The sequence below is a fragment of the Crocodylus porosus genome, unplaced genomic scaffold (genome assembly GCF_001723895.1).
Source record: "Crocodylus porosus isolate Cpor-Errol unplaced genomic scaffold, CroPor_comp1, whole genome shotgun sequence".
In the NCBI taxonomy this organism is placed as follows: Eukaryota; Metazoa; Chordata; order Crocodylia; family Crocodylidae; genus Crocodylus; species Crocodylus porosus.
In genome coordinates, this window is record NW_017728915.1 from 1,959,635 (window position 1) to 1,972,286 (window position 12,652).

Genomic DNA, 12,652 nt, shown 5'->3' on the forward strand with positions numbered 1-12,652 from the left:
CCTGGAAGGCTGCTTCAGGCTTAATACCAGGAAAAACTTCTTCACAGCCAGGGTGTCCAGACTGTGGAATAAACTCTGTCCAGAGGTGGTGCAGTCATCTACTCTGGAGATTTTCAAGAGGACACTAGACCATCACCTAGCTGGGGTCACCTAACCCCAGTTATCTTCCTGCCTAGAGCAGGGGGACTGAACCTGATGATCTGCGAGGTCTCTTCCAGCCCCTAACAACCTATGCATCTATGAATCTATGGAGGTTGTAAATAATGAAGGAAAAAAGTCTGAATCTGATTTGTGAATTATGGGGAGTGGCTTCCCACAATACATAGCAGACATTGAACCTTTTCTGAAGGAGGTTTGGGGAGAAAAGAGACTTTGATAAGTTGTTGCCACTTTTCTTGTTCTGTTATGAAAACTCATCTGTAACGCTCTCTTTGTTTCTGAAAGTTTGGACAAGAACCGCATCTCAGCCTGTGGTGCCAGTAGGCTGGCAGAGGAGCTCACTAAGTGCTGTGGAATTCAAGTCATACGGTGAGTAAATGCCCAGGCCAGGTGGCAGCAGGGGTTCCAGTCACACCAGGAGGTAGCCCATCTGCAAGGCAGTGCTTCTGAGATTGATGTGATCAGTATCAGGCAAGCTGAAGTAGATTGAAATGCTAATCGGGGCCCCACTAAAAAGGAAGATATGGTGGGCTTCCCAGACACTACTGCCTAGTCAAGCTACCCCTTCCCAGAACAAGTGATGGAAATAAATAATTAACAAGACTCAGCAGGTCCCATTAATCCATCCTTTCACCCAGAATAAGATTTTGCATATTGCACATTTTCTGTTGCTCTTATTTCAAATGGAGCAAACTATGGGGCTTCTGCCCTCTGGAGAGCCCTGCATCTCACCTGTGGGAAGCTTATCCTAGTATTACATAGTCATAGTCCATTACACATTTTTCTCTCTCTCTCTCTCTCTCTCATTACCCCTGGTTATACTCCCAGATCTTCTACTCAGTCTTGGTGCTTGCATCTTTTCACTGCTCATATGTTTCCCCAGCTTGAGTCATTGTTTAGCTAAACTCTCCCAATTGAGCGCCGTTTAAAATATTTCCAGGCCACCCGGATGATTTTATTTCCTTTAATCAGAACTCCTTGCTGACATCTTTCCAGTAAGGAAGGACCCAGAACTGAGCACAATGTTCCATGCAGTTACACCACAGCTGCTTCCTTGTCCTATGGAATGATGTCTTTGAAAAAGTCATTGTCCACCATATTAGTCCACCTTGCTGCAAGCAAAGTTTTAACTTCTTGCTGTGCCTCTTGGCCCCTTTTATTGTAAGTGTTTTTCTGTATTAGATCAGCTTTTCTTCCAGCTTCAGATATCCTGGTGGACTCTTGTCATTTGAATCTTTAATCTTTCTCCTAAGGTAGATAACTCACACCCACTGATAGGTAATAAGTCACCATATTCCCCAACATCAACTACTGCTCTGCCTCTGTGTCTTAATCACCTCTCACTACTGAGAATGTACCACAACCTCTGTGATCTGACAATTCTGAGCTGTTGCATGATATCAGGAAAGAGGAAAAATGATTTGGGGAAGCATTTCTAACCTATACACTTACTGTTGTTTTAGGCTGTGGAACAATGCAATAGCCAAGGATGTTGAAGAGAATTTAATGAGGCAAGACTCAAGATTGCACTTCTCATTCTTTTAATAAAAAAGAGCAATACATGCATGGGAGCTGCTTTACCTCTAGCATTACTCCAGAGAGTGGCTGAGAAGATGTGCCAGAAAGAAGTGGAAAATCCTAACTCTCTATATATGATTTTCCTTTCCTGCTGCTAACTGAGCACATGTGTATGTGCACATACAATCAGGTGTTTCTGTACTGTGGATTCTAACACTGAATATAAACTGCAGAAAAGGCTTCTTCCTAGTGAGGTTGGATAGTCTAAGATTATTAAAAAAAACACTCAAATTTTTATTCCCTTGCATTAAGCTAATGAATCCAACTTGGTCTGGCTGTCAGGGTGACTCAGGAGAATATCATTGTATCCTTAATCTGAATCCTTATACTTACACTCAGGGTGAATCGGAAGAATTTTGCAACTGAAAGTGAGGAAATAAGAAATCCTCTTACAAATATTATTGACTCCAAGATGAACATGGGCCGACAATGCGAGGTCACGGTTGGAAGGGTTAACCGGAGCTTGTCGTGCATCCACAGGTGCATCTCAAGTAGAGCCAGGGAGGTGATCCTCCCCCTCTACACGACACTGGTCAGGCCACAGCTGGAGTACTGCATCCAGTTCTGTGCGCCCCACTTCAGGAGGGATGTGGACAATATTGAAAGGGTCCAGAGGAGGGCCACCCACATGGTCCGGGGACTACAGGGCAGACCCTACACTGAAAGACTGCGGGACCTAAACCTGTTCAGCCTTCACAAGAAAAGGCCGAGGGGGGACCTGGTGACTGTCTATAAACTCACTAGGGGGGACCAGAAGGGTTTAGGGGAGACACTGTTTCCCCTAGCGCCCCCCTGGCATGACAAGGAACAATGGACACAATTTATTAGAGAGTAGATTTAGATTAGACATCCACAAGAACTACTTCACAGTTAGGGCGGCTAGGATCTGGAACCAACTCCCAAGGGAAGTGGTGCTGGCTCCTACCCTGGGGATCTTTAAGAAGAGGCTTGATGACTACCTGGCTAGACTCATTCGAGTCCAGTCTTTTCTCCTGCCCAGGCGGGGGGTCAGACTTGAAGATCTACAAGGTCCCTTCTGACCCTACTTCTATGATTCTATGATAAATACCCTCAAATATTTTCCAAGTCTGAGTAAAATATTGACAATAAAATTGTGATCCATAGTTTTCAGCTAAAACCTCAAACAATGGACACTGCAAAACTGCTTCAACAATAGCCACACCTGGATGATGTAAAGAATATTTCCCCATGCACGCCAATGAGAAGGCAGCTGTTTTGTATCAAACAATTTTTGGGACAGGTAAAACGACTTGGAACAAAACTGTAAATATTGTATGTGAAATATCTGGGGGAAGCTTTTCCCTTCTTTCATGTAGCTTTAGTTGGCTCAGTTAAACCTGTTAGAACTGAGTGACTAAATGGCTTAAAGTACTTGAACTTAAAGTTGCACTGAACTGTTTGAAGAAAAGATGCCTATGTGTTGTGTAAATGCTGTCTAATACTGCTAATTGATATGTGAGAGGGGGCCCCTTTTGCACGCAGAGGTACATATCCAGTTGCAGGGTCGGGGCCCTGGTTTAAAAATATTCACCCTATTTAAAGATGTGCACCTTATTTTAAAAAGTTCACTCTGGGTGTGACTTTTGTATTTTGTACTGTAGATATTTGATGTCCAAAATGGGATTATTTATTTGCATATTTACTTGCTTTGGATTGGGAGTCTGATTTGGAAGAGGCAGCTTTTGTAATAAAAAAAGGAGAATTCTGATGAATTCATAGGCAGTACATTCAATTCCATGGAATAACAGCCATCATGCTGGGTTTCCTGGGTGGTTTTGGGTTATAGCGGTCTTCTGGGAAAGGGAATGGTGGTTTACAGAGCAGTTACACTTGAAAAGTGTGTGTGTGTGTGTGTTTTAAGCAAAGATACAACAAGTTTCTATCATTCAAGCTGATTCAGTGAAGCATGTGCTCAAAGTTCATATGCACTTTGTTGAATCTGGACTCTTCTCGCTTCCTCTGTTTCTAAATCTAATTTGCTCTGTTTGTAAGTGAAAATATTTCTCTGTCAGCCTAGCCACTAGTGACTGAGGAGCTCAGGGGGCCATGGTGTAGACACTTGAACCCAAACACAACTATGTACTATGAGCTTGACTCCTGCCCTTAGCAGTTGTCTGTGGTTTAGTTTACCTATCAGGATTTATGGAACCTTAATTGTGGTTGCAACTGTATGCTGGCCACGCCCCTGTTCCAGATTGAACATTTCCAGTAGGAATTTTTTTGCTGCCAGAATTGCACCCACTTCCCTAAGCTGCAACAGTTGTCTCCACCAATGGTTTTGCAAGCATAAGGCAGGGTAGATTTGCACCTTACAGAGTAGCTAAATCAGAGAGAGCTATACCCTAAACTTTCATGAGCCCAAACTCATAAAGGACATGTACAGAGCAGTGTATAAAATGGGGAGACTAATTAGAATACAGAAGGCAGGAAGGGAGGATAGAGGTCTTGTTAGTGGGAAACAGCTAGATTGCTCCATAATTGATCGTTCTTTCATTAATGGAGTCTGAGGTTTGATCTGGGGGCTGTGCCGACAGCTAGAGGGATTCTGTTGTCCTTTTCATGGGGTTGGTATTGTAGTAGGTTGGCCTGAGGTTTGAGTCTAGCTTTGTTGATCTGGTGACTACAGCTTTGGGATTGTATTGTAATTGTAGGAATCCTTACTCAAGATTCAACATAGCCATGAAAGACGCATACCCCTGGTGGCTGGGGGGGAATGGCGGTGGCAGGAATGTGGCAGTGGTAAGCGGGGAGCTCCCGGAGATACCACCCATGCTGTTGGCCACGGGATGGCGAGTGCTGACCAAGGGGCGGCAACCACCCGCAGCCACTGCCAGCAGTGTCAGCAGCGCCTTTTTGTAGGGGGTGTCCTGTCATGCTCAGCAGATGCATGTGCACCCCCTATGCACACCTCTTAACATAACCATGGTATGGAGTGTAGAGAAGGCTTCATTCAGAATGTGTACTTGCCATATTACCTGTTCCCTACCTGCATTCTGCCAGGCTGCTTCTGGGAGTTTAAGATGTCAGATAAGATCTATGATAATGGTCCCTTCTGACCTTCAGATCCATGAAACCCAGGCTGGGATTTAGTTGTGTTGATTTCTTCCTGCCTCTTAAGCCTGCGCTGCTGTAATTACAGTGAGACTAGTCAGAGTTAAGTGCTGCTCCACATGAGGAGTGGAGGCAAAATTTTGTGCTATTTGAATTAGAAAAGATGTGCGTGTGGTGCACCAATCATTATTTTGTCACCCTCACACAAACAACGTTTGCAGAAGTCCATTGCTTTTATCACAGGCATGCACATCTGTTCATTCCATAAGTAAACATGTGTATTGTGACACTTGTAAAAACAAATTCTATTAACTGTTTTGTCATTTCCCTCATAATGCTGCAGTTTCTACATTTTAACCTGTTTGGATTATAGATGTTTATTTACCTTTTCATCAATTTCATTCGCTTCTGTATACTTTTTTTGTTTATTTTAATGGGAGCCTGTGTTTGAATAAACAGGAAATGCCTTGGAAACTGCAACAGTTTGATTGTAGCTTCATTTGCTATTTCTGGTCAGTTTTGTTTTCTGGATCTTAGGGTTTAAATCAAAACCGTATTGTGGTTAAAAGTATTGTTTGTGTAATACAGGCATGCAATCCAATTCCATTTCTTCCAAAACAGCAGGTGTCAGTATAACTTAAGACAGGGGAATGTTCTCTCCCTGTTCTGGAAACCAGGTATACAGTAGAGCTAGCTAGCTGCTGTATTTTGAGCACATACATTCTGACCTGAACTGTGTAAACTCAAGGTCATGTGTTCTTGGTAGCTGGATTGGGCTTAATTACTGCTCAAGGTTCTTGGATTCTATGTCACTCAGATGCAATGGACCAGAAATTCTTAATTTTAATTGTATAAAAGCTGAGGTGTGTATTGTGATTTGTGATGTGGATGTTTCATGACAGCAAAAGCCAGCACTGGAGCCTGTCTTAGCCTACATTTCCCCTCACATCCAATGGTTCATTTCGTTACTGAGGTGACTTGTCCCTTCAGCTAAGTCTCAGCTCAGCCCTTCTTCCTCAAGTGCCTATCATCTTCCTGCACCAGTTGTTCAGCCCCAAACTCTTCAGAATGTGAGAGCACAGGGGAACCCACTCCTACATTAGGCTCCGGAGACCCAGTCCCATTGCTGTGCTTTTTGTCAGAGCCACCAAAGCCTCTCTGGGTTTCTTTGTGCTGCTTTCCAAGACCATTAGGTTGGCAGAAAGTAGGACACCGTGCTTGTAGTAGTGCTTCTGCTCTTGCTTCCATATCTTTCACACATTGAAGTGATAATGTGATGCTGGTACCTTTCAGATGAATCTGAGAGAGACAGACAGAGGGTGTTAATGGGAAACAGCTAGATCGCTCCATGCTTGATCATGAAAACTGATATTCACACTTACAAACACTCTGGGCCAGAGGTACACACATTGCTTGAACATTCAAGTAGATGCTGACTGTGCTGCGAGGTTTATGGTACAAGATACTTCTTTTTCCCTCTAAATCTATTTGCAAAGTCCATGCAGTTTGTTATCTCTGCAATTTTAAGTACATGCTTCAGTGTGCGTTAAAAAAAACCCACTACCGTCACCCTCCTGATCAACCCTACAATAGCAGAGCAGCGTATCCAGCCCAGCAGCCCTACAAGTAAACAAACCAGCATTCTTGTGCAGCTCTTCAAATTCTTTTTGCATGAGTTGCTATTTTTCATTTTTCCAAAGTAAGCATCTTTTTATATTTTGCTCCACTGACCTGATTTTAGAAATTCAGACTTCTCCTTCATACATTCTGGGAATAAAGCAGACATTTATAGCTCAACCTGAAGTTATTGACTCAATGCAGAAATCACTGGATGAGATTCTCTGACCTGTGGTAAGGTCAGACAAGGTGACCATGTTCTCCTAACATATTATTTAAATCTAAGGAAACATGTTCTCTATCTAGATCTCATCTTCCAGGGGGCATGTCAACAGGTCAATAACTGAAGTGTAAATTAGCTGCAGGGAATTCTGTACTGCTGTGGCTGGATGGCTACTAGTACTCATATCAGTTTGTTTAAAACTTAGCTCAGGTTTGTCTATGCTGTAAGTGACTAAAGTATAGATGTGTCCAGAGACCCTGGATTAATTTTGGATATGTATCAGCTCATGTTGCTAAGCAGGAATGCAGCAGTCAGCCTCACAGGGACACGTACAGAGTAACGTTCAGAGCCAAAGGTAGTATTTCCCTCAGGAGGGCAGAGTCCCTTTGCGATGGCATCTATGTGTGTTTGCTTCTTTTTTATCATAGAGGACATAGGGAAAATGCCCATAGTTATTAGCCCTTTCTGTTATTTGACCCTATTTTCAGTTGGTTTTTAACTTGGCCAGACTTTGGTTTCTTGGGCTGAAATTTCCTTCTACTCAGTTTCTATCACTGGTTACATTTTTTTGTAGGGACTGCAGATTCACTACTGTTTTAAAGCTGTTTGATGCTATTGTTGATCCAAGGCTAATTCTTAATGGCTAAACTTCTAAGCAGAATTGACCAGTGTTAGGGGCATTAATTAGCATCTCCGTTGGCTGACAAAGCAGGGAGCCCAAGAACTGACTGAGAATAAAGGGATTTTCACTCAGCTGTGAATCTAGCACAGGGGCAGGCAATTATTTTGGAAGGAGGGACGTTTACTGAGTTTTGGCAAGCCATTGAGGGCCGCATGGCAGGCAGCCAGGGACAGATAAATATTAATTTTCTAAATGTTTTAGGGGCTCTGCAGGCTGGATAAAATGGCCTGGTGGGCTGCATGTGGCCGGCAGGCCACATTTTGCCCACCTCTGATCTATCATCTCCCATTAGTCCTAGATTTGCTTCATCTTACTTTAAAAGAGAGAAAGAAAAGAAACAGTTTTAATGTACAGCAGAATCAATCAGGTATAGGTTTGTCATGTCCAAGTGGCTCCAAATCTGTACAGTACTTCATCTTTTATGATATGTACAGGTTCTTCAGAAAGATAAGGCCAGGTCTGAGTATCTAGTTTTCTTATAGAAATTAACTGCAAGTGTTGGATAGGCCCAAGCTGACTCAGCCTCTGATCTGAAGCAGAAACTGTTGAGAGTTATTTGAACTGAGCTCTAAGGGGCAAACAAAGAATTGGACAACTGCCTGTTTAAACACCTTAGGTTTTACTTTAAGGATTTGATTGGAAAGGATAGAGCTTCTATGTTATGGACACGAGTGATTATGCCCAATAGAGGGTGCTGTGCCAAAAAACATTGAAGCTGGTGCAAGCCAGGTTCTTTGGGTAAATTAATATCTAGTATCTTGTATTAGACCAACTGAGTAGTTGGAAAAAAGTTCTTAGCAAGCTTTCAGGTGCAATCACCCTTCTTCAGGCATAGGGAGTCCCTGCTGTTCTGAGATCTCCAAAGAATGAAAGAAGCTGAAAGTGTGACAGGATGTCAGTGAGAATGTAAATAGGTGGAAATTAGGAAAACAAAGTATAGGAGGGCGGGGCAGGCGGTGTGAAAATGAGGTGTGTGGGAGGGAAAGCCAAAGGTAAGTAAGCAAGACTCTACTGTAGTAGTTTTCCAAGGTAGAAAGGAGGCTGTTTCTGAAAAAGAAAAAAATTGGAAATTAGGAAGACAAAGGGTAGAAAAGGAGGGGAGGGGAGGAAGGGAGAGAAAAAGAGAAGTGTACTTTCATCCCCTCCCTTTCCTTCTCTACCTTTTGTTTCCCTAATTTCCACCTGTTTACATTCTGTCTGACATCCTGTCACACTTTCAGCTTCTTTCATTCTTTGGAGATCTCAGAACAGCAGGGACTCTCTATGCCTAAAAGAAGGGTGATTGCAACTGAAAGCTTGTAGGTTGTAGCTGTGGTGGTCTAAGGACATAAACAGACAAGGATCTTTGGGTGAATCTGGTATCTTTTATTAGACCAATTTAAATAGTTGGAAAACATGTTTTAGCAAGCTTTAGCATGCATTCATTCCATCCAGGAAGAGCACACACCAACTGCAGCCTGTGAAGGGGTTTAAATCTGAAAGCTTGCTAAAAAATTTTTCCCAACTATTTAAGTTAGTCTAATAAAGGTATCAGATTCACCCAAAGAATGTTGTCTGCTGAATGGGAGGAAGAAGAAGATGTAGCCAGAAAAACCCACTCCCGATTAAGAGAAAAGCTCAGTTCATTACCTAGTCAACCACATTGTATTGGCTGAACTGGGAGTCAGGAGATCTGGATTCTATTCCTAGCTCATTGACTGTGCTGACTGAGTAAGTCATTTAGCTTATCTATGCCTCTGTTTCCCCTTTGGTAAAATGGTGATCCTTATCCTGACCTTTAATCCATAGATAATGAAGGTTTGATAAGATCTGGGCACATTTCTGTCATTGTTAGGCTTCAGTGCCTGGCACTTATGGGTGTTTGAGGATATGAGAGATCTTGCCTTTTCACTAGGAAACATCATGTCTGGGCAATCTAGTCCTAGAAAAATTACTACTATCAAGATGAAAAGCTGCCATGATACAGCCTTCTTGTGCAATGTGTTTTGTGCCCCAGTCATAAAGAAAAACAGGCTACCACTTTTATCAGCTGACAGTTAGTCCTTTAAGCTGATGGGGTAGAGGGCTGTGCTGTGTATGTTGGCTGTGACCCACATAGGGGGTCTCTACATTGTAGTTTGCATGACATCTAACATAACAGATGCTCAGACTTTTCCACCTTTGGCTTCTACCATTCCACATTACCAAGATGTTCCTTTAGTGCCCTCAACAACAGTTCTCAATGGGCCAGGGGCCAGTGGCAAGGCCTCAAGGCAGTCCAGTCCAGTCCCTGACACAGCATCTATGTTAAAACTGTATTTCTATGTAGCATTCCAGCCTGATTATTTTTCATGGCAGGGAGAACTACTCAGGTATGTGACTTGTAGTAACCTGCATAGTACCTGCAGCGAGAGGCAGGGATTGGAGGAGAAAAGAGTCTGTAGGAGAAACTAGTAGATCACTCTGCACACATGGGGCCAGAACATTAGCTCCAGTTGCAGCATCTGTAAATAAAGCTCTGACCAAAGAGCCTGTTTAGTTTCAGAAACATTCTTTTCTGTTGCTATCCAGAACACAGTGCTTAAAATGATGATGGCAGTTGTGTCTTAATGATACACAACCTTTTCAGTCCTCTTCTTAGCTCCCTTTATTTTAGAATGAGCTTTAAATCCAGGAGCCTACTGAGTGGGCCCTGTCCGCACTCTTGAACAGAACTTTGAAACGCACAAAAAAGAAAGTTAGAATCAAAACCTGAACAGCTCTTCCATTTATAGTAAATTCTCTTCTGTACCCAAGCTTCTCTGTTCACGTTTCATCTTAAAATAGGATCAACACAGGACTGCAGGTGTTAACATGAGGCCAGAGCACATGAAGTTAATGTCCAGATAGAAACCAGTCATATAATAAAAAGGATGGTGACTGATTGTTCTCCATTTATGTGGGGGTAGGTGCAGAAGAAATCAGCTTTGTGTGTAGCAAAGAAAATCTGGGTTAGATATGGGGAGAAGCTTTTTTTGCTTCTCCCCATATCTAAATCTCAGAACCCTACAACATTTAAACCCCAGAACCTGATGTGGTTGTGGGCTCTCCCTCACTGGCATAAAAGTTAAGTCTCTGATTTCCAGTCAGATAAGATAAGTTGTTCCAGCTGGCTTCCAAGATGGCTTTTGCTCAAAGATCTGATTGGCTGCAGCTCCTCATTTAAGGGACTAGCATCTCACTCTTGCTGCATAACTCATTGGGTTTCCAGATTGCAATCAGCTCCTCCCTTCTTGTTACACTTCTTTCCTGTTCCTGTCCTGGATCTAGATTCCTGGCTCTTGATTTTGAATTGAATTCTGGCTTTTAGTCTCTGGCTCCTGATACTTTGAGTCAGCAGTAGACCTTGGGCAACTGATGTTCACCTGGTATATTAGACCTACCTTTGACTCCAGTTACTAGGCTGAACTACCTGAATCATTCCCCAATGACTGGAGGTTTTCAAGAACAGGCTGGACAAATGTCTGTCAGGGATAGTCTAGGAGGTACACTTGACTCTGCCATAATGCAGGGGTTGGAGGGGATGATCTAGGGTCTCTTCTAGTCTTACATTGCTGGTTCTATAGTGGATGTATCCAGCAAGCTCGCTTTTTTTTTTTTACCTTCATGCTGAGTAGTTGTATGTACTTTAAAAGGATCCTTGGCACATACAAGTTGTAGCCACTTGTAGAGTGTTTGCAGTCAAGGTAAAAGAATGCCCGAGAGAGAAGTAATTCCAGTGTGGAGAAGGGGATTCTAGGCAAGAGCAGCTGAGTGACTGCCTGACATGGAGCACAGAGCTCTGATCACCTCATGAACAAGGAATTCAGTTCTAACAGCCAGTGAGTCACTCTTCTGCCTCAGGAGCCAGTTTCATCCATGTTGCAAAGTCAGGGGGAGGAAAAATCTCCAATTATCCAAGTGTGGTGAGATCTCAGACATTTAGAATCACAGAATTTGGCATGGCTGATTCTGGGACATGGGCAGTCACCCAAATTCTGTTCTTCCTTAAATGCATCAGAATCAGGGAGGTGAAGACTGAGCATAAATTACAGGGTCATGGAGGGTAAATGAGAGGTCAAGATTTAGAGTTGAGAGTTGGGCACATGGGGGCAGAGAGCCCCACCCCGTTGTGGTAAGAGGTCGACTAAGGCACCCAGCCTTGCTACCTTTTTACCCCCCATGAGGTCTTTACTGCCATCTTTACCCTAGAGCCCCTTTCTCCCTTCCCATGCCAGACATAACTGGCAATGGTTAACTCTGGCTGCAATTTCAGCTTAAGCATTTGCTGGAGATTAATGTGACCCCATTTTGAAGTCCCTGGAATCAGCACCATGTCTGCTTCTTATTCCTTCTCTGCTTTGAAATTTAGCTGACATCAGTTAATTGGAATGGTGTGTCCCCAGCACTCCAGTGATCCATTTTGAACTTGGCAATGTTGCACCATTGAGGCAGAAACAAGCTGGCTTTGGGGGCTGTAAGTAGGCAGATGAGCTCAGCACACCATCTTCCTGTGCTCAGAATGTTATTGTCACTTTCCAGGGTGGCAAGTCCAAAACTATGTTCCAGGCTGGGGAAAAGAGTGTTTGGCCTATGCTATCCAAGCTGTCTCTAGGCAGGTGATTTGTCTTCTCCTTCCCTATCTCCATCCAGGTTCAAACCTTTAGCAACTCAACTAAAGTATGTATTGGTGGTTTCCGTGGGACTTTGGCAAAAGTTACTCAAGGCCTTCTAGAGGTATTTGGTTTTCTTATCATATTGCAGCTGTCACTATTCATCAAGAGTCCTTGCTGAGGCGGCATTAGACTTGGTTTCCTGATCCTCCCATGTAGATTGACACCCTGCATTCTTCACTTAAATGGTTCCTTTTTCCATCTGTTTAAAGGACTCCTTCTACTCCTGCTGCCTGCTGTGCAAGGTAAAGCATATTTAAGGAACATAAGAGCTACAGTCAGTTACACTAGCATGGGTCTGGAGTCACTCATTGAAGTTACTTCTTACACCAATGGAGATAGAGCAGAGTCTGTCCTCAGAACTCATTCCTTCAGTGCTTTTTCTCACTTGTGCTGTTCTTCAGTACCTAAAGACAAGCAGAGGTTTGCTGGTTTGGCTTGCTTCTGATATCCCAAGCTTAAAGACCTAGTGCTCTCTGTAGGAACAGGATCAGACCTGGACAAAGTATGTTGCTAGGGCCATGGCTACTGCTAGAGTCTCCACTGTGTCAATGTCTGAGTCTGTCAGGGTACAGTGCCAGCAAGAGGGATCAGCTTGGATCTGTGGCATCCTCTTCTCAGAACCTAGCTTAGATCCGATAGGAATTAATA

The 12,652-nt window shown here is 43.2% G+C and overlaps 1 protein-coding gene across 1 annotated transcript in view; it reads left to right on the forward strand.

Moving 5' to 3' along the window:
* NLRC5 (NLR family CARD domain containing 5) overlaps nt 1–2,191 on the forward strand; it is a 91,135-nt gene extending 88,944 nt beyond the window's left edge. The window contains exons 45-46 of the mRNA XM_019535520.1: nt 445–528; nt 1,623–2,191. Coding sequence (XP_019391065.1) covers nt 445–528; nt 1,623–1,704 — 166 coding nt within the window. The 3' untranslated portion in view covers nt 1,705–2,191. The remainder of the gene's footprint in view (nt 1–444; nt 529–1,622) is intronic.
* The last annotated feature ends 10,461 nt before the right edge of the window (nt 2,192–12,652 follow it).